Source organism: Thamnophis sirtalis, unplaced genomic scaffold (genome assembly GCF_051295495.1).
Source record: "Thamnophis sirtalis isolate CommonGarterSnake01/CBP01778 unplaced genomic scaffold, rThaSir2_p1.2 scaffold_11, whole genome shotgun sequence".
Taxonomy (NCBI): domain Eukaryota; kingdom Metazoa; phylum Chordata; class Lepidosauria; order Squamata; family Natricidae; genus Thamnophis; species Thamnophis sirtalis.
In genome coordinates, this window is record NW_028261391.1 from 70137136 (window position 1) to 70163607 (window position 26472).

General features: G+C 43.0%; 1 protein-coding gene across 4 annotated transcripts in view; it reads left to right on the plus strand.

Annotated features, from left to right (window-relative positions):
• Positions 1-338: 338 nt before the first annotated feature.
• Positions 339-26472, plus strand: part of DPYSL4 (dihydropyrimidinase like 4) — a 32583-nt gene continuing 6449 nt past the window's right edge. For 2 of the 4 annotated variants that reach the window (XR_015698088.1, XM_087726021.1), the window contains exons 1-11: positions 339-730; positions 8310-8398; positions 9149-9333; positions 11632-11796; positions 12923-12984; positions 13091-13171; positions 18006-18074; positions 19665-19785; positions 23058-23214; positions 24112-24253; positions 25784-25954. Coding sequence is in view for 3 of the 4 variants with exons in the window: in XM_087726021.1 (XP_087582147.1) it covers positions 374-730; positions 8310-8398; positions 9149-9333; positions 11632-11796; positions 12923-12984; positions 13091-13171; positions 18006-18074; positions 19665-19785; positions 23058-23214; positions 24112-24253; positions 25784-25954 (1599 nt within the window). In the remaining variant the exon portion in view is untranslated. Of the gene's footprint in view, positions 731-3461; positions 3609-8309; positions 8399-9148; positions 9334-11631; positions 11797-12922; positions 12985-13090; positions 13172-18005; positions 18075-19664; positions 19786-23057; positions 23215-24111; positions 24254-25783; positions 25955-26472 lie in introns of those variants that run through there. The other 2 variants (XM_087726019.1, XM_087726022.1) reach the window with 2 other exon arrangements.

Genomic DNA, 26472 nt, shown 5'->3' on the forward strand with positions numbered 1-26472 from the left:
GATCCAGCAGCAGCGAAGTGAAGTTGAATCAATCCCACCCAAGAGGAAAACCAGTATAACTGACAGCAATGGAAATTCTCCCGTAGGTGGGCTTCCGCCGAGATGTCCTTCTAATGAACTTCTCTGACGCGTCTCTTTCAGCACCATATATCTTGGACAGCTCCCTGCCAACCCCCGGCTCCAGCCAGAGCCGGGTTCCCCCCCCCTTTTTTTTTTTTACTCCCAGGCTTAAGGAATCGCCCAAGTGATTCGTTGGGGAAAGTCAAGCCGAATCCCTGCTTTTCTGCGACCCCCCCGCTTCCCTAAATCTCCAGCTTCAGTTCATTTCCCGGCACCAGCAGCCTCGAGAGGGTGGCCTGCTTCCCCCGCAGCCATGGCCGAGCGGAGAGAGGAGCAGCAGCCGGAGAAGAAAGGGGAAGAAGTCCCCGATTACTTCGCGGCGCTGGGCGCCGGGAGCCCCAAGCCCAGGCAGAAATACGGGGGCATGTTCTGCAACGTGGAGGGCGCCTTTGAGAACAAAACCCTGAACTTCGCTTCTTTCAGTTGTGAGAAAAGGAAAGAGAGCCGGAAGGTCGACCGCGAAGACTCCAGCCGGCAGCCCAGCGAATCGGAAGAGCAGACTGAAACCAGCCGCGGGAGTCCAAACGCTGCGCTCCCCACAACTTCAGTGCCAGAGCCCCGCCCGCCTTCACCTGGGATGGCGGAGCAGCTGCCTACCGGTGGCCACCAGGTAAGGGAGGGAAGAAGACGCGGGGAACGGCTGTCCCGGGAGGAAGGAAAAGTTTTGGATTCCCCATTAACTTTTATATGCCGCCCCCCCCCCATCCCCCTCGACCCGGCCCCTTTTTCAGGGATGCATTTAATGGCAGAACATTCGAAACATGCCCATAAATGTTTAAAAAAACAAAACCGGTCCCATCGTTTAAACCGAGGTTGCATTTTGCAGGCAGGCAGGTATGCGTTTGTCCGCGAAGTAGGCACCGGCCCGGGCTAGAAGGAAGGCAGGTCCTCCCCCCTATTGAACAGCCACAATATATCAGCCCCATTTCTTATATCCGAGGGAGGCTTCGAACTAAAGCCGTATCTTTTCCCTTCACTCTGCCGTTGCAGTGGGAGCAACCTAAAAAAACAGGGCAGAAAGGGGGTGATGGTTGATTTAGCAGCCACGCTGCTACCCCTCTTTAAAGGGCCGGGGCGCGTGGCTTTACCCTCGCAACCCCCTCGCTCCTGCTGATGGGACTTTGGGGGTCTTTCACCTACAGCCCCGCAGAAGGACCAGAAATCGGTCACGTGTTGGTTTTGCAAGGCAAATCCCGAGGAGAGGAGCGAATTTCGACTCCTTAGCCTTTCTGGAGCAGAATTTGCATTTAAATTAACGGGTAGGCTCTCGTCCCCTCCCCCAGCCCTCTCCGCTCAGCCATCCAACCGCTGCGGCTTCTGTCTTTGGAAGTCAATGGGCGCTGGCGGCTGATTGGTTGGTACTAGCGTGAATCCGAGGCTGCTCGGGGGTGGACGGGGGAGTAGTAAACCGTATTGCTACCGGAGGGATTTCTTTCTAGGGAAGAAGCCTATGGCTGCAGTGCAAGGAGGCGTTTATAAAGTTGCGGTTGAGCCGTCGCATTTATTCCCACCAGAGCCGACAGGGAAGGAGTCCTTGGTGCTCTCCGAACCTGCTTTTTTGCAGACGTTTCATTACACAAACTACACTAAGAAGCGCCGCCACTTACTGACAGCGGGTAGTTTTAAACGGGAAGAGAATAGGCGCAATACGCACCCGCCTTCGGCTTTAGCCTCGCCTTTAAGTGGCCTTCTGAATTAGCCCGCTTTCTGGCTTTGTGCAAGTCCGTCCAAGCCTCAATTAACCAAGCGGGTTATGTTTCTCAAAGTCCCTAAACCCCCACCGGCACAAAAAATGCCCAGATTAACACGACCCAAGCGAAAATAGGCCACGCAAGGATGTTTTATCTGAAGCATTCGACGAAGATAAGCTGTGATCAGACACAAGAATCGCCCCCCCATTTTTAAAAAATTTATTTGCTTTTCAATGGCTACTGGAACGCAAAGAAAACTTGGGCGAAGGTGGGAGGGGGCGCAGTAAGGGGAGCCAAGAAACCTTTCTGCCATTCCTGATTTATGGCTGTTAATAAAGGACGGGACGCAGGGCAGGGTGGAAAGGAGGAGGAGGAGGAGAATAGTCTGGAGAATTTCCACTTGGGATTCCGAAAACAATGGGTTCAAAAAGCAACCACGATTCTGGTCTGTAGAAATACAGATTCCGCGAGGTCGCCTATATTCGTGATGGGATCAGGATTCACCCGATTGGAAATAGAAATAGGCAGCCTGTCTGTGCGCGTGTCCGCTGGCGTTTGGAAAAGGTGACGTTTGCGGTCCGTCCGTGGAGGAGGAATTAGAGAAAATGACTTTCCCCGCATATTCAGGGATGGATATTCCACCGGATCTGAAATGAACGCATTCCCCTATAAATCGAAACCTTCCTTCTTGCTGGAATAGAGTCTCTTGGCTAAACCTGATCCCCAATCAGATCGATGCTGGAATAGGATCTCGGGAACAAGTGAACAGAGGCCGGCCTGGCTTGACAACAAAGAACACGTGTCCGGGGAGGGGGGGGAGAGGACCTTCCCAGATCTTCGCGGGGGGTTGTTGCTGATGCTCAGGAAGAGAAAAGGGGGGCTCGGCTAATAGATTGTCCCTGGCACTTCGCTCTCTTTTAAAGTGTTGCCTTCAAAGGATCCATTCCTGGAGGGCGAACACTTCGGGAGAAATCAAGCGGAAGGTCGCTTTCCATCATCGCGCGGCTCCTTGCAGCTCTATTTTAAATTGGAAATAAGGACTGTATTAAAAGATCCATTCCTGGGCAAACAAACGTCCCGAAAGAAAGCCGGACAGCGCTTCCCACAAACGGGCGCAAGCAGCAGAATTCCCACCAAATCCAGGAGATGCGCCTCCCAAGGGGAAATCTGGCTGCCAGGACAAAGTCTGACATTCAGACCTGAAATAGGGCGGAGGAGGAGGAGAAGGAGAAGGAGGGGGGGGGAAGCATCCCGTCCCAAAAGCGGGACTCTTCCATGTCCCACCGAGCCAGGGCGCCCCCGAGATCCCGGGGCACCGGGGCCTCCTGGCCACCGAGCCAGCAACCTCGAGGGGCCTCGGCCACGTGTCCTTTGTTGCCAAGCGAGGGCGGCCCAGAACCTTTGTTGCCCAGGGAAGGGGCCGCATCTGCGGGGTCTGCCCAGAGGGAGGCCCCACAAGCCGAGCGGCCCGCCCGTCTAGAGAGGGGAGGGGGGAGGCGCGGAGGCGGAAGGCTAATCGGGCAGCTGCTCGGAGGGGCTGCGGACCGGCGGAGCAGCTCGAGCCGCCGCGTCGCCGCTTCCCCTCCCCTCCCCCTCCTCCCCTCGCCAGAACAATCCGCCCGGCGGGGAGGGAGCCGCGCGCGCAAACGCCCCCCGCCACGCGCCCATCGCCGCCGCCGCCGCTTCTGCTCTCGCTCCGCAAGGCCGCTTCGCCTCCGCTTCGCCCCTTCCCGCACTGCAGGCCTCGAGGGGAAGATGTCCTCCTACCCGGGGAAGAAGAGCGTCCCTCGGATCACGGTGAGGGGAGGCGCCCGCGGGGGTCTGTCTTGGCCGCTTCCTCTGGGGCGAGGAGCTCCTGCCGACCTTGGGCGCCGAGGCGGGAGAGCGGGCGGGCGGGCGGGCGGGGGGGAGGCGCCGAGAGTCCGGCTTCCGCGGGACCCCGAGGGCGCGAGGTGGAAGGGGGGGGCTTAGGACGAGGCCTCGCTGCGGCGCCCCCGAGGCAGAGGAGGTGCGGCGCCGGGGGAGGGACGGGGGCTTCGTCGCCCAGAGCTGTGCGTGACTCGGTCCGGGGGAGCGGGCAGTGGAAGCGGCCGCGAGGGGAGAGCGAGGGTCCCGCCCGTTGGGGAGGGAGCCGATTGTCCGGCCACCTGCCTGGCCTCCCGCCTTCGGCTCTTTGGCGGCCAGCGCTGTAGGGGAACTCCTGGAAACGGGCCGGCCGAGCTGGCTGGAGAGAGGCTGCTCGGCCGCCACCGGGCTTGGCTCTGGGTGGGAACGGGAGGAGCGGTGGGGCCGATTCACCGGAGGAGTCCCTCGGGGCTGCAGGAGCGGTGAAAGACGAATGGAGGCCGATAGAGGCGCCCCAAGATCGGGTTGGAGGATCCAGTCTGGGTCGGTCACCGCGACCAGCGGGTTTGCCTCCCGAGATTCCGACTCGAACCCGCCGCCGCCGCTGGGCTAGCAGTGGGGGCGCCTGGGGGGTCCCCGGCTTTCCTTTGGGCCGGGATGTCCTCCCCCCCCCCCGTTCTTATTTCAGATCTGAATTTTTCATACTTTGCCCTTTTTCCTTGGAAGCGGCGCATCTCCTTGATTTCGTCGGGTTTCTGTTGCTTCCGCCCGTTCAGTTGGGGTCTCCCGCTTCATTTCAGGAGGTTTTGCCGCCCCAACTGCCTGGGAATCAGGAGTCTTTGTAAGACAATAAAAGGTTGTATCCCGGGGCTCCAGCAGGAGTCGGAAAGGTCGGAAGATAAAACCTCTGGTCCCGGGGACCTGCCAGTAAGAGATCTTCCGATGGTTGGGTAGGCAAAAGTCCAGGGAAGGCGCCTTCTTTGCAAAACAGTTTTCTCCGCTACGATTTTTTGTCGCTGTTTGTTATTGTTTGAACGGAGGGCTCCTTGGCCAGCCCTGCCGCATCTCTCTCTCTCACACACACACACACACACACTTTTAGAACCATTGCAGAATTGTGAAAGCTTTAAGCAAACCAGAAGACAAAGAAGAATTTTTAGGAAATGGGAATCAATGCCTGCTATACGATGACATTTGGAACAGATAAACGTTACAATGTGATGATGTGATGATGCATCTCCTTTAAAAATCTTCACTGAAAACCCATGGATAGAATTGGCTGTTGAGGCACCTTATCTAACCTGAGAATATGGAATACAATAATGGAAGGGGGTGACAAAATACTTCCTATGGGGGGTGAGTTATGTTTTTCAAATGAAAGTAGCACACATCTGAAGTCTTAATTTGCTTGTTTGTTGGGTATAATTCCCCCTATAATCCTGAACTTCAGAAGGGCTCAATGGTGTTTTTGGCTTCAGTTGGAGACTCTTCCTAATGGCTTACCTGTGTTCTGAGTTTTGCTGATCATAAGATAAAGGTTGAATCAGACTCCTTTTATTTGTCTAGATATCTATTTTCCAATATATTGTATTGGACCTCTATATAATGCAGGATAGTGTAACCCTGTGCATAATTGACTTGAGTGTAGGTTTGTGAAGATACACATTGAGTTGTTATACACAAAAAGGACAAGGTGTAACATTAGGGTGTTGTGTCAGAAGGAATCAATGTTTTGGTGGCTATTATCAGTGATTCAATTTTAGTACATCCCATATTTCTTCTGTTGCCACGGTTTCTTCATTAGTGGGTGGAGCAAAAAATCACTTGCATCACTGTACATCTGCATACTTCTATTTATGGAACAAGTTACACAATGCTTATGGTCACTTCAATGTTAATAGTCTGCATACATTGTTTTGTTTTTCTCAGACTGAAGTCCTGTTCCCAGTTTAAGAATGATTTTAATGAAACTTAGTGGCAGAAATGAGTCTGCATATAAAAGAGCCTGATATTAAAACTACTATTCAATATATTTTTAATGCTGTCCCTGTATTTTGCTAAAAGTTTCTAATATCTGGCCCACTGCTAATTTTTTTAAGATTGTGGGTAAGGATATGCCAGACTCACATACAGTAAATTACGGTTGGATTAAATGAAAATGCAGAGATATTAATAAACCTCCTCCTGGAGTAACATGCAATCTACCAATCAGGGTTTATGGGATTCTGAATGGAAAAGAATGAGTCCATGGCAATGTTCAAATAGTTATTCCCAAAACTTCTTGGCATATTCATTTGGAAGTTTGGTCAGGGATCATTGGCTCCAAACCCCTCTTCCCCATTAAATTCATTGGTCTAATCTTTCCTGGGTGAACATAGCCATTATTTTTGGATCCTGGCCAATATGTTTGATTGTATTCTGATGCCACTTAAGGTTTATAGAGTTGAAATTTAAGTATGCATTATCATCATTCATTTATGCATTATCAATTTATTCTTGGCTGGTGAACCATTCTTCTTCTAATGGCCCTATAACTTGTCAACTCTTAAAATGCTTTAATGGAAGAAAGAGGTGGTACTTTCTGCATGCCCTCTCCACTGCAGTCCCCCATCTAATGTTAAATAACTTGGCTAAGTCTCTCTGCATTGATTCTTTTCTTTGATAATATTCCGCTGTTCCTCTTCAATGAAAAATATTGCTTTAAGGGGGTATAAGAGGTTTTACACGAGTAAGCATTTGACTAAAGGGTCTCCTGATCCCAACTGATGGAGGAGGGGTTCTTTAAAAACGTTTCTTTGTTTAGCATTGTATGGGCCAGAGCAGACCAGCTCTGGAATCTGAGTTGAAAAGAAGTTAAACAAATACAGGTTGGCTCGGGGTTATCTGGTTTTCCCATGGTTATAATTGAAGCAGAATAGTTGAACAAACTTCCTTTTAGTTTTTATATTTTTATTACATCTTGTGCAAGGCCGCATGTGGCCCATGGACCCACAGGTTCGACAGACCTGTTTTAGACCACATCTTTTATGATTACGGGTAGTCCTCAACTTACAACAGTTCACTTAATGACCGTTTGAAGTGACAGTGTCACTGAAAAAAGTGACTTATGACAATTTTTCACATTTATGACCATTGCATGTGATTTATATACAGATGCTTGAAAGCTGACTCACATTTATGACGGTTGCAGTGTTCTTGGGTCATGTGATACTTTTGCAACCTTCTGACAAGCAAAGTCAATGGAGAAACCAGCTTCACTTAAAAACCAGATTACTAATTTAACAACCGCAGTGATTCACTTAACAAACGTGGCAAGAAAAGTTGTAAAATGGGGCAAAACTCATTTAACAAATTTTTCACTCAGCATATAAATTTTGGGCTCAATTGTGGTCACAGGTTGAGGACTACCTGTACGTTAGAGGCAAAGGAGGCTTTTAGATTATTAATACCTTGAAAAATGCAAGTACAGATTATTTACCTTCAACACCTACATTTTTGGGTGAGTCTGCATTTAGGGACCTAAGGACCATATGGCCATGAGACGGAATATGATGACTAGCCTTATATCCATCATCTCAGTTTAATAAAGAAGGCAGTGTTGATTGATTATGTCCAATTAATTCAGTGCCAACTCTTCGTGATCATAGGGGTTTTTTAAAGACAAAGGCAAACTCTCATGTATTTTTAGAAGTATCTACAATAAAGTTTGAGTCACAAGACAATTTTAGCCATACATTTCTGCTTGTGATAAAACTGGAGTTGTGTTAAAATAAAATGATTTTCTTTTTTGTATTGCTTTCTCCCTTGCTTAATGGCTATTATTGATTCGTTTTACATAACAACATTCAATTTCTTTGATGGAAACGATGTTCCTTTTGAGATTAGGGCTGCCTGTGTCTATCTGTTTATCAATTGGTATCTTGCTTGGTAAGTGAAGGTTACAGAAGAGTCACAAATTGTCAGCCGTCTCCTATCCCAAGCTGTCACTACTGAAAAGATCATGGAATTTCCCATGTGCTCATTGAAACGGAGGACACAGAAAGTACGGTATTTTTAACATGTGTATTCATCTAAGAAAGAATATCAGATGAAAGAAAAATACTTGTCATTTTAGTGGGGAAAAGAAAAGAAATTGACTAGAGAAGTACACACACACACCCCTTTTGGCCCCATGTTTATAGCTATGCCACAGCCTGCATTGGTCTGTACCTCATTGTGTTGGAGGCGGCATTTGAAGTGGTAGAGAGGCCTGGAGAGAGGAGAAACAAAGGCTTTTTATGAGAATACAATCAACCCTCCTTATTTCCAAGGCTAAAAAATATAGAAAACCTTTCCGTTTTTATTAAGAGCTGCCTGTCCTTCTTCATACACTATAGTAGAAATGTTGGCCACATTAATGGTACAATCCTTAGCATTCATAAATGAACATTTTTCAAATTATAACTGGCAAAATCGCAATGACAAGGATGCACAAACTGCTTTTGTTATGCATGTTTTATTTAAATAAAATGCATGTTTCAGAATTTGAAAAATGTGTTTGTGTTGCAATCTATGCTCTACATGCATTGGGTTTCTGATTACATACCTATTGTGGCCTTTGAATGAAACATCTGACGTTACCTTGGAAATGTTTTGTTTGTTTACTTAAATTAGACTGACCGCTTGCTCATCAAAGGAGGGAAGATTGTCAATGACGACCAATCATTTTATGCAGATATCTTTGTGGAAGATGGTTTGATTAAGTAAGTTGGTGATTTGATTACATATATTTGCTTCAAAAAGTTGTATACTACACTACAAACAGTTGCATGATTTTAGTCTGTGTTGATATTTTAAATATTTTTATTCTGTATTTTTATATGCAGAACTATAACAGCCTTCCCAAACCATTACTCCCATTGGCAGGAATCTTAAGAATTAATAGTTCAGATACATTTGTAAGTCCCTAGATTGGAGAAAGCTAGTAGGTATTTGCATATAGTTTTATTTTAAGGTGCTTTATTTTGAATAAATTAGTTTGTAGTTTAGATTACACTTCATTGAATGTGAAACAGCAATGTTTTACATTTTATCTGTATAGAGTGAATTGATGTGATGTTCCACTGAAACCCCAAATTCCCCAATATTTTCTACCATATCTATATGGAAAGTAAAGTTTAGAAAAGCAGCATATTCACCTCAAAAGAAATATATCTATAACTTTGACAGAAATGTTACTCCAAGGTGTCACTTTTTCTCTTTATTTATGTAGAGCTGAATAATTGTGAGTGTGAGACATTTCTATGTTTCAAGTGTCTCTTAGTCATAAAAAAGGTAACTAAAAACAACTCTCTGAACATCGGAAATATAATTTACTGAATTAAACCTCCAGTTTTCATTGCATTTAGAAGGACCAAGTCATCATTAGCATGTTCCATCAATTTCAGGGTGTTTCAGTTATGCTGAATATCTTTAAAGTCTTATTTCCCTATAATTTTTAATGTCATTTTCAGGCAAATTGGAGAAAATCTGATCGTTCCCGGAGGAGTGAAAACAGTCGATGCTTATGGCCAGTTAGTTATGCCGGGTGGAATAGACGTCCACACTAGATTACAGATGTCTCTGATGGGAATGACGTCTGCTGATGACTTTTACCAAGGCACAAAAGCAGCTCTGGCAGGAGGAACCACCATGATACGTATGTAGTCACTTTGTCATGTTCTTCTCCTGCTCTGGAGGGAACAATCGCATGGTAGCAAATGTGTAGCTGGTTTAGTGATGGATTTGCGTCTCTTAACAACCAACAAGACAGCTACGGTGCTTGACTGAGCAGTCATATAAAACTTGCATGAGAAGTGTAGACTAGAATAGAATTCTGTATTGGCCAACTGCGATTAGACACAGAAGGAATTTGTCTTTGGTGCAGATGCTCTCAGTCAGAAAAGACACATTCATCATGAATCATAAGGTACAACACTTAATGATATTCATGGGGTACAAGAAAGCAATCGAATCGTACTAGGAAACAATCTGTATAAATCGTAAGGATTCAAGCAACAAGGTTACAGTCATAGGGTAATAGGTAGGAGGAGATGGGGGATGGGAACAGTGAAAAAAGGTGAGCTAGAGTGGCTCAGAGTTGGGCAGCAGACACGTCTAATAAGTGATTGTCATTGTCAGTCAGGGTGCAAAGTTATTGGTATCAGTGAGTTGAAGCAGAGTTTGGAAGTCTGTAGCTAAAGGTTCACAGAGTCTGGTCCAGAGTTGTAGTCACAGCAAATAAAAGGCAGTTTTGGAAAGGAAGAAGCCCAACAACATTCAGATCTGGAAATAAAAGAGTAGACAAAAGTTGTCAATCAAGAGTTCAGACATCACAGGTTGGTTCAAGTCATCTGAGAAGAAAGCAAGGAATGTAAGCAATGCTGGTGTTGGGAAGTTGCTTTTGGTGTGATGCTTATTCTTAAGTAGCCCCCAGCAGCATTGAGGTGGGGAGGAGGAGACTTTTTGTTCCTGAGTAGCAGATCAGTTTTCATGCTACCCTTCAAAGCCACCCTGTGTGTCCTGTGACTGGGCATCCTGCCAAGTTCTGCCCCTGTGCTCACCTGTTCCTTCTCATTGTCTCCTTGGTCAGCCCTAGCAAGGCTGACCATTCATTTATTCAGAACAGACCATAATAGAATTGTATGGAACCCATTGTTAAAATAAATAAATAAAGGAAACTTGGAAGCCCAAGAACTGTTTCTTCTTCATTTCAAATGAGGGCGTTCCAACTTATCAACATGTTTCAAGTTATTCATATATTTGAAGTGAAGGAGTCACGTGATCTGAATTAAAACCACGACAGGGTGATCTGATAACCTTCCCAGGGCCATCACTCACGTAAAGGTTTTGCCCATACAACAAAGCAGCTACTAAAAAATCATGAAACACATGTATTTATATTGCCCATTTTATGCTGTTTTTGTTCAGAATTGATAAACCCACTTTTAAATAAATTTCCCAGTCATTATGGCTGGCTTTATTTATACTTTTAACTTGCAAATAACAGTGACTTTGATATTCTAATTATAACTTAATTTTGTTATATGCAGAATGCACAGTCATATGATATGCTCAGTTAACTTTATGATTTGCACTTGTCCATATATCTGTAACCTGTTTTACACTAGCAAGTTTTGTATGTTCTGGTTTTTGACGCCAGTAAAGATTTTCTTTGTCTTCTAAGTTGAGCAAATTCAGATAAAGTTCAACACTAATAATAAAGAACTATAATTCCCTTATACTGCACGCGGACGCATTTATATCACCACATACCTATAGAGCACCTATACAGGTAGTCCTCAACTTAGGACTACAATTGAGCCCAACATTTCTGTTGTTAAGTGAAAAATTTATTAAGTCAGTTTTGCCCCATTTTACAACTTTCCTTGCCACCGTTAAGTGAATCACTGAAGCTAGTAACACCGTTGTTAAGTGAACATGGCTTCCCCATGGACTTTGCTTGTCAGATCACACAAGATGATCGCCTGATCTTGGGACACTAAAAAGTGTCATAAACATGAATCAGTTCCCAAGCAAGTGTAATTTTGGTCACATGAACATGGGGATGCTGCAATGATCATAGATGAAAAACAGTCATAAATCCAATTGTAACTTTGAACTGTCACTAAATAAACTGTGTTAGTTGAGGACTTACCTGCAGAGAACAATGATTCTATTTGTTCATTTAAAAAAAAAACCTTTCAATAATTCCGCACAGCAGAATTAAATGCTCTTGTTCTCATGTCATTGTAATTCTTCAATGTTTCTGCAGTTGTGTTTTTCTAAAAATTACAGAAGAATTCTGATACCCACATATCATCAATGCATTTAGATTATTCTGAATATATTTATCTGTATTTCAAAGTTTCGGGGTGCTTTATGAAGTGAAAAGCATTCATCAGATTCTGGGCAATTCAATCCTTACTTTTAAATAAATGTGTTTTTGTTTCTCAAGTTGATCACGTCTTCCCTGAATCTGGAACGAACCTCCTGACTGCCTACGACCAGTGGAAGGAGAACGCAGATAGTAAAGCCTGCTGTGACTATTCTCTGCATGTTGACATCACACGTTGGCATGAGAGCATAAAAGAAGAACTGGAAGCTCTCGTGAAAGACAAAGGTGAGAAAGATCTGGACAGTTCAAGTGAGCAGGAACTGTGGCTCTTGTGGATTTCTACCTGCAAATAGTATCTCAAGCAAAATAGACAGAGGGATATGCTCCCCGTGATATGTGGTAGTGGGGGTTGTCCTCTGAAGCCGCATCTGAAGAACATCAGATTGAGGAAGACTCTTTAAAAAGTTTTTTTTTTAAAAAGTTCCAATGATCAGCTGCGTGACAATCAGCTGTGCTGTGTGATTTATATTCGATAGAAAGTAGGAAATCCTGCTTTCTAGTGAATCTAAATCACACGGCACAGCTGTTTCCCCCTGAGGCTGTTCTACTAACCTTCGTAGACTCAGAAAAGGCTTCTTAGCACCTGCGGTGCGCTTGTGCGCTAAGTGAACCGGTAGCGGACTTGAGAGCATTTCACCCCTGGTAGCTTGTATCAGATTTTCCCCCGTAAGGTTGAAGAAAGGAATATGATGTATTTTGGGGTGTCCTAAACTCTTATCAGAGTACCACCAGATTGTAACTTGAATGCTTCTTTATTATATCATTTGGCCAATAATATTTTTTTAAAAAAAATAAGCCATTTTTCTGAGTGAAGCTTCTTCAGAAAACATGACGATGCATAAGTGGTTATGTTGCTGCTGGAATGCTCAAGGCCAGTTCTGAAGTTGGGTGAAGAAAATCTGCTTTGGTTGATTTGGTTATGGAATTCAGAGGTCGACTTTGGCTATCATTTAACCCAGATTATCTCAACTAACAGATTTTCTTAGAAACTCTTCTGGTGAGCATCTTCCAGGGAAAACCCAAATATACTGTTTTCCCTGTTACAGTTGGTGGAATGATTGCTGCAAGAAAGCTGAAATTATTTGCACGCATATAAATATCATTCTATTATATAAATACAAATTCTATTGTAGCAGTACCAATAATAACTAAATTGCCAGTGTGGATTTACTTCTAAGTAAACAATTTCATGATTAGAAACATAACCATGAGCATTGATTCTGTTTCATTGTTTTTTTTAAATAAAGTCTTATGGTTTTATCATCTGAATATAGATAGCCAAGCTTTGTAACCTAAAAACTGTTGTTTTTATTTCAGTTGCAATCAATAATTCACTTTTGTTTTTCTTAAGGTGTGAACTCTTTCCTTGTTTTCATGTCCTACAAAGACAAACTGCAATGCACTGATGCTCAGGTAATTAAAGATAATGGAAGCACACCAGTTTTAATGACATTGCAGTACAGAAATGTAAACTATTACATTTTAAGACTTGTTTTTCCCCCTCTCTCTTTCCTGGCAGATGTATGAAATATTCAGCCTTATTCGCGAAATGGGTGCCATTGCCCAAGTTCATGCAGAAAATGGAGACATCATTGATGAGGTAGGAAAAATGTTCACCATGGTATAGACATTTGTAGTTTAAAAAGGAAATAAGATGCATTTCCGTTTCTTAATTCTACTGTTTCCTGCAGTTGGCAAGACCTGACTAGTATTATTAAGTTTTTAATTGAAAGCTTCCCACATGTTCAACTGAATTCCTAAAGAAGTCTGTTGCTTTAGATATTATTTGTCTGATAAATACACACATTACCAAGGTCAGTGCTCATTAGCATATATTAGGTCGGTAATTATTTCAATTAGCCGTGTTATATTTTGGGATGTGATAGGGAGTTGCATATTAATGTCGCAGATGATATTATTTATACTTCTTATTTTGCTTACTGTCATGAAATAGAAAAAGTCTACCTTGAATAGTGGCAATACAGTGAAGGAAAAGAACACTAGATTATACTGATTATACTGATTAAAGGATCTAATTATAATTCTCCCCAATTAATGAAAACCAAAGTTCCACGTACCGTATTTTTCAGAGTATAAGAGCACTGGAGTATAAGTTGCACCAAGATTTTGAAGAGGCAAATAAAAAAATAGTTTTTGCACTCTGCAGACCTCCCCAAAACAGCCCATTTTTCATGAAAACACCCCTGGTTTTTGTCAAAAAAAGGGCCTGCATGACCTTTAGGAGGCTTCCAGAGTGCTCCTGGGGGCTGGGGAGGGAAAAAAATGAGCAAAAAGTGGGCAGTTTTTTGCTCACTTTTGGTTTAAGGAATTGGCAACTAGCTTGCATTTATGCCCTATGGCCACATGATCACCATCTGTGACCATCTTGCTGAATTCCAACAAAAAGCACATTGGGGAAACTGGCTTTGATTAACAGTTCTATTGTCTACTTAATGACTGGGTGAGTCATTTAACAACCACTGTAAGAATTGTTGTAAAGTCAGGTCTGACTCCACTTATGACTACAATGACTTCCAGTCCCATTTAATGGTCATAGGTTAATGATTACCTGTATATACTTTCATGGAATGAATTGTTGAGCTTATCGTTAAATCTGGGCCATATAGCAACCTAATATGTCACATTGCCATTTATAGAGGCCAAAGTCTTTCCCAAAATAGGTAAGAAACACATGCCCTGGGTGTCCATTCCTGAAAATCAGAAGAGTAGCTTTACCTACATTCTTGTAGGTAACTACATGAATGCCAGCAAATGTTATGGCACTTATGGAAACTTCATAAGAAAACTAGGATTCATGAGTTTCTGGCTTTCCTCTTTTACATGTTCTTTGTTCTCATTCCCTTATGCTGAGCCTGACCACTCCTATAATATGGACGTGGCAGACAAAAGCACAGACGTTTCATCACTGGAATCCCCTCAACAGCTTTAGGGCAGCTGATAGGTTGGTTCAGAGCTAAAGTTATAGCAGAGGCTCCCCTTCTCATCCGTAGTAGGGAGAAGACAATGGCCTTAAGGTATCGCTGACATACTTCTGTGGCAAGCCTTGATCTCAGTTCTCTGCTGATTGACTACAAGTATTTGCAGAGCTTTTGCTTACATCAACTATTCTCTGGATACACATTTTGCCCCACCTTCTGATTGATTGTCATTCCTGCATTTTTATATGTGCCCTGAGTCTGTTTTCATGTCATTTGAAAATTAGCCTGAAGCGGCCTCCCTCTGCTATACTTCCCCCCCCCTTGCGTTATAAAAAGGAAAGGAAGGGAATAAAATCCAATCCATAGACTTATAATTTGATTCTCAGTTTTTACAATGCTGTGCTACTTTTGAGGCTAGTTCCCCCAAATAATCACCCAAGATCTGCAACTTGGCATCCGCCCATCTATTGCCTTTAGACAATGCCATTTTCCTAAGAAAACAAAAGTCAGTATCTTGGGCCCCCAGAAGGCTGGGGAATTTCCAGTGTTGTTTTTTTTTACCTTGGCAACCTGAAGATGGTGTGGACTTCAGCTCCCAGAATGATGGAATTTGAACTCCACACATGTCCAAGATGCCAAGGTTGAGAAACACTGCATTAGATTGAAGATGAGAGATGAACTAGATGAGGGGTATCAAACTCAATTTCATTGAGGGCAACATCAGGGTTGTGTTTCACCCCAGTGGGTGGGGAGTCCACATCACCCGAGGCTCCGTTTTTGGCCATGACTCTCTCCTGAAGCCGTCTGCCAGCAAAAATGGAACCTGGAGCCTGGGAAGGAAGCACGCAGGCCTCCCGAGATCCATTTTCACTGGCAGAGGCACCGTGGGCCGGTCCTCCACTGTTTCCAGAGTGGCCCTGTGGGCCGAATCTGGCCAACCAATCTTGAGTTTGACACCCCTGGACTAGATGAGCTTCAAAAATATGGCCAAACCTTACATGCTAATAGCCCCATCTATTCTTTAAGGCATGACATCATCCCACATGGGTGCGTGTCAAATGAAGCCCATTTTTTTCCTCTAGGGCTATTTACAGTTTGACAGTGATTTGGATGGAGGTTTCAGGCCTCACCAAGCACCACATGTCTCTGCTATTCATTAAGCCCTCTCCACGCTTTAAGAATCACTGAAGGGAAGCCTTAAGGGAGCCGTGTTTCTTACCAAGCTTGTACAGAAGCAGGCAAAATGGTAGGCTGTTTTAATGGACGACAGAAGTGTCGCCCTTGTGCCAGGTCCAAAGGATTTCTTCTGAATCATTTGTGACATGTTCGCATCCCTCCTCTTCAGCTCCTTCCTGAATTTCAGGGTTGGATATGCTAAAAATAAGGAGTTCAAAAGCTGCACCCATCCCCCTTCGTTCTAGATGGAGATAACCAACTTTAAACCTTAAGAGATTCATAATTGATGGGGAAATTTCAGCTGATATATCTCTCCTAATTCTTCACCATAATATGATTTGGTGCTTAATAGTAGGACACTCTGCAGGTCAAACCTTCTATATGGCAGAATTGTGAAGAGTGCAGTTTTTTGACCAATATTAGTATCCGTAAGGGTTTTCATAAATGAGATAAATGAAATCAATATTAAACAAAGATGTTTAAAAAATCAGAAAGTTACTTATAATTAATCAACTTGGAGTAAATGTTGAATTATTATTTTAAAAGGAGCTGTCCAAATCATCTCTTTTCCAAAAGGAAACCAACTCGTAAGGGAGTGTTTTTCAAACTTGGCCCGTTTAAGATGGATAGATTTTAACTTCCAGAATTCCCCAGCCGCTAAAGTCTCAGATAGGCACAGATGTATCCATTTCCTTTAAAAGCCGTCACGAAGATTTCTCAAAAGTATCTTGTTTGCATATATTGTAAAACAGAATGTATTTAGATTTAGTAGATCAGTCATAGAGTTACCCCAGGGCTGTGATGGGGAACCTATGGCATGGGTGCCCCAGGCGGCATGTAGAGCCATTGCCCCAGCTCAGATCTGTTGCGCATGCACATACGCCTCCCACCAGCCAGCTGGTTTTTGGGTCTCTGCCATGCATGTGTGGGGGTAGGACACATGTGGGAGATGCACGTGATAGATAGATACAGACAGACAGACAGACAGACAGACAGAGTTATGGATAGATACAGACTGGGAGTTAGCAGTTGTAATCTACCATGTTTCCTCAAAAATAAGACAGGGTCTTATTTTCTTTTGACCCCTCCCCCAAATGTTGCTTGGGCCTTATTATTGGGGGGTGGTTTGGGTTGCCGGGTGGCTGCTCTCTTGTGAGCGGGCGCCCAAAGAGCCGGGCACAGCCTCGGGGGCAAACGGCTGTGTTGCACTGTCGCAGCAGTGCAACGCAGCAGCCATGAGGTGACCACGCTCACGAGCAGCTGCCCAACAACCCCCCTTTCTAGTCAGGCAGAGCGCCACTCACCGACCCAGTAATATCCCAAAGGCACTAAGCCGCGTGTCCCTCTGCCCAGCTGGAAAGGGAGGTTGCACAAGCGCCTCTTCCGCCCCCAGCTCGTGTGCCTCCCAGGCTCAACATGCCCTGGCCCAGCTCTCTCTGTAGGGCCAGGGCACCGGTGTTGGCGCCGCCGCAGCGGTCTGAGCATAACTGGCTTCCAAACTCCAGAGATTCGCTGCAGAGTCTTCCGGCAGTGGCCGCTCTGGGACTACACTCTATGGTTGTGGGCTGGCTATTGGAAGACTCTGGTGGGAGAGAGAGTCTTACGGAAGCCAGCCCACAACCATAGAACGTAGTCCCAGAGCGGCCACTGCCAGAAGACTCGGCAGCAGATCTCCGGAGTTTGGAAGCTGGTTATGCTCGGAGCGCACCGGCACCCTGGCCCTGCAGAGAAAGCTGGACCAGGGCATGTTGAGGCTGGGAAGCACATGAGCTTGGGCGGAACAGGCTCTCGCACAACCTCCCTTTCCAGCTGGGTAGAGCGCCACGGGCTTAGTGCCTTTGGGATATTTCTGGGTCGATGAGTGGCGTTTTGCCCGGCTGGAAAGGTGGGTTCCCGGGCAGCTGCTCGTGAGAGCAGCCGCCTGGCAACCTCCCACTCCAGCTGGGCAAAGCACCGCTCACCAACCTAGCGTATCCCAAAGGCGGCAAGCAATGTGAGGGCCTTTGCCCCCCCTCCCCCGACTCCTGCGACTCCTTGGCGCCTTCGGGATATTGCTAGGTTGGTGAGTGGCGCTGTGCCTGGCTGGAGTGGGAGGTTGTCCAGGGGGCTTATATTTTTCCCCACATGAAAAATATGGCGGGGCCTTATTATCAGGACATGTCAGAGTTTCGGGGAAACACAATATTTATCTAGAGAGCATCCAGCCAGGAGAGGATATTTCAAAAAGTGAAGATTTTACAAAGTTTTACTTTTTACTTGAGATATCATATCTGTACATCTTGTTATTATCATTCTCCCGGTGTTTGTTGATTGATTTAGGAGCAAAAAAGACTCCTGGAATTGGGGATTACAGGTCCAGAAGGTCATGTCCTCAGCCACCCAGAAGAGGTAATATTAACTTGTTTCATAGAAATAAATGTATTGTTCCACAAAATTAGCTTAATTTCCAAAAGCCCACCCCCAAAATTGGTTCATTTGCAAATTTCACACATTTTCATGTTTTCAAGAAGGCTACAAAGAAAGAAATAAAAAACACTTTGATGCATGAAGATACAGATATTGTTGTATTTATTTTGTACAATGACAATAAAAACTATACTATGCTATATTTAAATGTACCCCAGGCACATTTATGCAACATTATGAAATGTTAGCATTTCACAGAAAATGAATCTTGCCTAATATTTTCCTGAAACATTATTTTTCTTGCATTAAGAATGTCTCAAATGAAATTACAGGGCACTACATTATTCTCTTTTTGCACTGATAAATTTCAGGAAAAACTGAATAATTTTACATGTGTGCTTGATTTTAGAACAGGATTTATTTTTTGCTGCAAATTGTATATGCCAAATGTATTCCACATTTCCTGAGCTAAGCACTGCATTTTCTCTGATTCCTCACATGATATAATCCAATGTGGGCTGTTCTTTGGAGTCACAGGAATTTGTGCACAGTGAATTAAAATCTTCCATTGATGACAGAACCATGGACAGTTCAAAGAATACATTCACCTCAGTGGAAGGCCCCTGATTTAGGATCTCAATCCTTTTATTCTAAGTTTGGATTAGAAAACACGAAGATTTCAGAATTTGATCAAACTATACACCTTTTGTCCTAAAACAGAAACATAATTTAAAAGGGAAAAATTAGTAAAAAAAATGTTTTTCGTAAGATACTTTGATAACTAGTTCATAGGTTGTTAAAAAGAAAATGTTCTAAATGGCACAGAGAAATACAGGAAGTCCTTGACTTACGTTCGGTCTCTTAGTGATCATTCAAAGTTACAACAGACCCCCTCAGAGCTACTTAAGACTCTGGTTCAAAGTTACAACTGCCCCTCCCCCCATCATCAGGTTGCATTTTGAGTTCTTGGCAACTGGTCCTCATTTATAGCCATTAATAACATTCCTCAGACACCTTACAGCACTTTCCCCCCCCCCCCGAAATTGGCATTTATTTCTACTTTCCTGCAAAATATACCAATTGTAGACAATAGATTCGCTTAATGACTGCAGTGATTCACTTAATGACTGCTGCAAAATAGGCCATAAAATAATGCATGTAACCTGCTTAACAACCAGAATGTCTTATAACTGTAATTCTGGGCACAGTTATGATTATAACCTGAGGATTACCTATAATGGGGGAAAAAATCTGATTTAAATTTTTCTGAGTGGCAGTGATCCTAATCCTGTTCTTTTTAATAGCATGTATTCCTCGACTATGAAGGTTTGCAATTCCCAGTTGTTTAATACTGAGCTTCAACCTGAAATCACTAATGCGTAACTGAATTGTTCACAATTTCTAAAATCAAAAGCCGTAACGCTAATTTTCCCATTTTTTTTCTGGAACTGCCAATTTCCCGTGAGTAAAAATTGGAATAAAAAGATTGGATTCCAGTGATTCTTTTAACCATGCAGGTCTGGATGAAAGAGTCACTTTGAGACAGGTATCTGATTATCCATCTTTTCCAAGGTTGAAACGGAGGCCGTGTATCGTGCTATCACTATCGCAAAACAAGCCAATTGCCCCTTGTATGTCACGAAGGTTATGAGCAGAGGCGCTGCGGATATCATAGCCCAGGCCAAGAGGAAAGGTAAGCGCCATTTCGCATCTCCTCCTTGATGACAAGTTGAACCTTGTTTCTATACATCTTTGTGCTGGAACTTAACAGCCAGGTTAGTCTTCTGGTTAAGGCTGCAGGCTGGAAATCAGGAAACCGTGAGTTCTTGTCTCATTTTAAGCATGAAACTCAGCTGGGTGACTTTGGGCCAGTCAGTCCCTTAGCCCATGACAGCTCAACTGGGAAGTTAGTTGGTCCATTCCTGTTGCACCCCATGAATCCCCGCACTGTTAATCTGAGAAAAGAAAAAAAGTAGATCCTGCATTTGTAGGCAAAAGTTAGGAAAACAACGTGGCGGAGATGAAGTTTGAAAAACAAAGAACAGCTACTGCTAATTATGAGTTGAGCTGAACTGATTTCCAAGAATTTGGTATCCAGACTGTAAGAGTAATAATGTTGTTAGTAGTTGCACCAGTACTAATAGTTGTATAATATCCATCCATTCTAAGCTAAAGAAGAAATCTATAGTTGCTATCCTATGCCATTACTCTTTAATGCAATTCAGTTATTTCTCATCCTAAATGCTAATTTTGTTAAGCTTCAGCAAAGAGGAAAAATGATTCGCTTTAAAACTTACAGTATAAACCATGATTGATGGAGAAATTGTTTGCTAATTTAACAGACGAACTCTTGCGGCCTCAAAGTTGTTCTAGTATTTTTCAACCATTCTTCTTCATTTTTATTAATGATTTGGGGGGGGGATATGAATGTTTCCCAATATGAAGGTTAACGTGGTACATAGTTCTTCAATTAGGAAAAATAAAGCATATGTATATAGAGTGTACAAAACCTTTCTTAATAAATAAGAAAATTGTAGCTGATCACAAGAGCTGTGGTGGCCACGCCCATAAAGCAATGCGTGACCCCAGCGCACATGCGCGCATGACCAGCACTTGAACAGAGGCTGGATACTTTAAATTCAATTCTTGTCTTGAGCAGAGAGCTGGACTGAATGATCAGAACAGCCCTTCCAACTCCCTCATTCTCTGTATTGAATAATATATTGAATACCTATTTGTTATACAATATAAACCATTGCTTCTCTCTTTATTTTCTATTTATTTATAGTTCAGTTCCATAGAATGCCATATAGGTCTGGTCACAATAAACCCATTTGGCAGATACGGGTAATCTGCAACTTACAACAGTTTATTTAGTGATGGTTCGAATTTAGAATGGCAAAAGTGACTTATGACCCTTTCTCACACTTAAAACTGCTTCAGCCACCTCCATGGCCACTTGAGCAAAATTCACACCGACTCCTATTTAAGACGATTGCAGCGTCTTCTAACCGTCTCAGAAGCAAAGTCAATGGGGAAGCCAAGTTAGCTTAACAACCATGTTACCAACTTAACAACTGCAGTGATTCACTTGGCAACTGCGGTGAAAAAGATAATAAAATGAGGCAAAACTCAACTAATGTCTCACTTAGCAAGAGAAATTTTGGGTTCAATTATGCGCATAAGTCAAGGACTAATTGTATTTAACAGCTGTTATCTTGAGCCTAGCTTTTTTTTCCCCATTTTGTTCCATCGTGTCTGATTCTTGGAAATACTCTAGTCAAACCCTCTGCAGGTCCCTGCAGTCCTTTTGGGAAAGTTTCTCATAAGGAGTTTGTCGCTGCCTCCTTCCCCTAGTTCTGCATTAGAACTAATTACTTTCCTGATGTTTGAAAACCATGGGTAGTTTTCTATTATGTTGAGAGTTTTTAAATGGAAAAAGAGGGGATCCAGACTGCCACATTTATAGCAAGCACACTTTTTCAGGAGGTTAAGCAAAATTGCTAGCAGTGCGTTTTGATTTCCTCTTGAAAGTGAAGTTGAAATTCTTTCATGCCTGCATCCTTAGCAGCGGCAGGTCTTTCACATGCTAAAAGGTTGCAGGCAAGATACTGTCAAATTGTCACATTGCCTTTAGAATCATTCCTATTGCAGAAGCCCTGAGGTCCAGAAATGTCAGCTTTTAAAAAAACCACAGGGATACATTCTCTACCTGAAAAGCTCTACATTTCTCTGAATAGATTTGCCCCTAGCGATTTGCTAATTTGGTTATTGTCCATTCGAGAAATTGTCATTGGACTTGACTATCACAGGATTTTTCTTAGCGTGTGTTCTCTTTCCCCAGCACCAGACGTGTGTGTGTGTATTTGTATTTATATTTATATTTTTTTTTGTAAATTTTCATGGGTACAGGTATGCACCCGTGGTGTATTTGGTGTATTCGGGTATTTTCACATGTAAGATTGAGAGAATCTTGGCGACGTTTCGACGAGGTTAAACACAAAGACTAAGGATGTTACAATGCAGCCAACCTCCCAGGATGTTGCAGTACAAGGACTCAGGATATCATTACACGAGAGCTTAGGATGTCATCACACAGCCCATTACCCAGGTCGTTACAACACAAAAGACTAATGGGTACACAGCTAGCACCTCAGCCACACAGGATGTTACGAAACAGCTGACTAACCTGCATACATCAACTCCATCAACTAATCAAGATGTAGCAACACAGCCAACCAATCCGCTTACAGCAACAAAGCCAGAACTCCACACACCCCCACCAATATTTATAGAAAGATGGCAGCTCTGATCACACTTTGCTCGCACAAGCACAAAGCCGGAGGCACCAGCCTGAAGATGGCAAGTGGGACCGCATCAAAACTTCACCAAGATACTCTCAATCTTACACGAGAAAAGGCCCGAATACACCAAGACCTGTATATATAAGAGTTGTGTAAATAAAAAAGAACAGGAGCAGTCTCTTCCCATCAAATGTCCAGAACTACCCTGTTTCCCTGAAAATAAGACCTCCCTGGATAATAAGACCTTCCTGAAAATATTGCAACACAGCAGCAGCCATGAGGTGACCACACTCGCTGCCTCCTGCACCTCAAAAATAATAAGTCCTCCCCGAAAATAAGGCCAAGTGCTTATTTCGTGGGTTAAAAGAAAATAAGACCCTGTCTTATTTTTGGGGAAAACACGATAGTTGAAGAACATCTAGTTAGAACAATTAATCAGTGGAACAACTTGCCTCCAGAAATTGTGAATGTTCCAACACTGGAAGTTTTTAAGAAGTTGTTGGATAAACATTTGTCTGAAGTGGTGTAGGGCTTCCTGCCTAAGCAGGGGGTTGGACTAGAAGATCTCTAAGGTCCCTTCCAACTCTGTTATTCTATTTTAGTTGGGAGAGACTGCATCTCATTTGTCCCAGGAATGACCAACACACAATTATGTCTTTAGGCACCATTGTGTATGGAGAGCCCATCACAGCAAGCCTTGGTACTGATGGCTCCCATTACTGGAGTAAGAATTGGGCAAAAGCGGCAGCCTTTGTCACATCTCCACCTGTCAGTCCAGACCCCACAACCCCTGATCATCTCTCTTCACTCTTGGCCTGGTAAGTCATTTTCTCAATCTGCAAAAGAAAATTTTAATGGGAAGAGCTAATGCAGGACTTTCAGCCTTTTCTAAGATGGAGGAAACATCTGAAATCCGGCTAGTTCCACACCATTTAATTGTGATCTAATGAGGTTGTTCTGTAACACTTGCCTAGATTCTTCTACCTCAGCTTGATTTTCTTTCTGGATACTTGTGAACATTTCCAAAGTACTGGACTTCATCTACTTTTCATGAAATATTTGGGAGAAGTTCATTTCAGGGCCGCAAACATTCTTGGAAACAACTAAATAAATGATGTTCAAAGCTGGTGTTTGTTGGCAGAATATCAACTTCCCACTTTTTTTTTTAACTGAGAGAAATTATTTTGAAAAATATCAGATGGATCAGGAAGCCTGTCTGGAGCCCAAGAGGTATCTCAATGGGCAGAGTGGAGAGCAGGAAAACAGCATAATTGGATCTCAAGAATCCCTCTTGGGATCCTGATACTAGCAACCAATTGGCAGGCTTTCACCGTAGTCATTAAGAAGACATATTGTTTGGTGCGTCCATAGCTTTGAAATCTAGTATATCGTATTTTTGCAAAGGAGGGCAATTATTAAATTATAACATCATCATAACAGGAGGGAGGTTTTCATTGTACTTATTCAGACCAGAAATTGCAGAGAGCTGAGAAAGCTATAAAGCAGTGGAAAGATGTGGATTTTACATCCTTTCAACTATAAAATAATACCAAAATAAATTATATTGTACTCTTTAAGAATTAAACAAAAAAAACCTTGTTCGTTCTTTGCTTTCTACCGATGAGACTTCAAATCAAATTTCAGAAGTGCCTTACATGTTGAGTGTCTTGGAGCCTCTTCTTTTTGTTTACTGATTTGACATTTCTTTTAATTAGTGGAGATCTCCAAGTGGTGGGCAGTGCTCACTGTACCTTCACCACAGCCCAGAAGGCAGTTGGAAAGGATAACTTCACTCTGATTCCAGAAGGAACAAATGGCATCGAAGAACGGATGTCAGTAATTTGGGAAAAATGTGTGGTAAGTTCAGCAGAAAAAGTTTGTTACAAAATAATGAAGTTGTAACTGGTTATAACATCCTCATTTGCTTTGGGATTTTCAAACTTTACTTTTTCATGACATAAGGTTGTAGGGCAAATTCAAGGATGCACATTCAGTTTACAGGTAGTCCTCAACTTACAACCATTGTTTAGTGACTGTTCAAATTTACAATGGCACTGAAAAAACCAGGACCATTTTTTACACTTGACAATTGTTGTCCCCATGATCAAAATTTAGATGGCAACTGGCTCATAAGTGAAGTTGCTGGGCTTGTCAGCTGGGAAATGGGCAGCTGAGATCCATGCAATGGGGTGAGCTCCCATCCTCACCTCTTACCCCACCCAGCAGTTTGAAAACATGCAAATGCAAGTAGGTAACTAGGTACCACTTCATTGGGAAGGTAACAGGACTTTATGACATCATGCTGGCCAGATGAACCCAGACACGTCTTCACACAGCGCTGGCTCAGTGGCCTTGAAATGAAGATGAGCACCGCCCCCCATTAGGCAGCAACGGCTAGCGGAGAAAAATCTGCAGGAATTCCTTTACCTTTCTTTTAACAAAAACATCCGTCAAAATGCATACCATTGGGATTGAGATGGAAGGAAGTTCGTTGCTATGAGACAAACTTGCCATGCCTTTAAAAGAGAACAGAAAATAATGCCATCTCTAAATTCCTTATATCTCAACCTTCTCTCTAGCTCATCAGAAGGATTCTCATGGCTTGAGTCAAAATTCCCATGACTTGGAATTAGTGAAGTGGTAGATCAATGTATCTAGAGGCTCTGTCTAGAGCAATGGTTCCCAACATGAGACTCACGCCCCACAAGGGGGCAATTTGATTTTTAATGGAGGCGGTTTGAACCTTGTTTAAACCAAGTTAATGTCCTTTTAGGCTTCGCGTGAGTAAAGTTCACTTTTTAAGTAAAGTAAGAATTATATGTCACATGGGGGGGGGCATCAGGATTTTAGAGATACTTAGGTGGGGCATGGCCAAAAAAGATTGGGAACCACTGATCTGGAGCAAACGTGTTCAACTCATGGGATTGTAAGCGTTTAACATTATTATGCGATATAACTTTTATATGTGGCCCAAGAGAGTTTTCTTTACTCAATGCAGCCCGTGAGTGAAAAGATTGGAACCCCAAGAGGCTCTCAGAACTAGTCTTATCACCCATATCTGTTTATCTTAGATATTTCTGAAAAGTTTCCCATTAAATGTACTAATAGCAGCCCTCCTTTGTCTTGTTACTTACAGGGGTATTTGGTGTTCTGAAATAATTTATTTACCCAATGAACGTATAATAACAAGTTGCCATTTATTTGGCATTTGAAAGTGAAATCAAGGAATGTCTGAATTTTAGTTCATGAATTCATAAGAAACATAATTCAAATTATTATTTTTCCCACCTCATGTTTTTTCTCCAACCTCTCTCTCTCTTCCTTTCCTCCTCTCCCCCCTTCCTCCCTCCCTCCAAACACACACACACACACACACCTCATTTCTAGGCAGCAGGGAAGATGGACGAAAATGAATTTGTTGCAGTGACCAGCACTAATTCAGCCAAGATTTTCAACTTCTATCCCAGGAAGGGGCGGATTGCTGTGGGGTCAGATGCTGATTTGGTTATTTGGAACTCTAAAGCTACAAAGATCATTTCGGCAAAAACTCACAACTCGGTAAAAGCAAACAATAATTACAATTATTTTATTTTTCATTGAATTAGATATTCCATAGTTTATAATAGTCATTATTGTGATCTGACTGAGCTTGCTAGTTTTCCTATATCATTTTCTGCATCGGTTAACTTTGGTAGTATTGATGCTACGTACAAATTACTAGATATGAATTGCAACCTTAATTTACAGTTGAAATAAGCATCCTTAACTTTAGTTGCATTAAACCTGTTCATCATAGAGGGATTTTTTTTCTTGTTCATAACTACGTGCCCATTTGCTAATACAATTTTGTTACTCGAGTATTTCATTTTGGGAAAGGTTGGGCAGAAATGGAAGAAATAACAATGGTTTCAATCTCATTGTTGAATTTCATAAGGTACATAATTCAGATCTAGCACACACTGATCCATCTAACTCAGTCCTGCCTCAATTAACAGGCAGGAAATCTCAGGATTTCCTTTGTAGTGCGAGGATTTAATCTGTGTGTGTCAGAACTTGGTCTTTTCACGCAAAGAGTT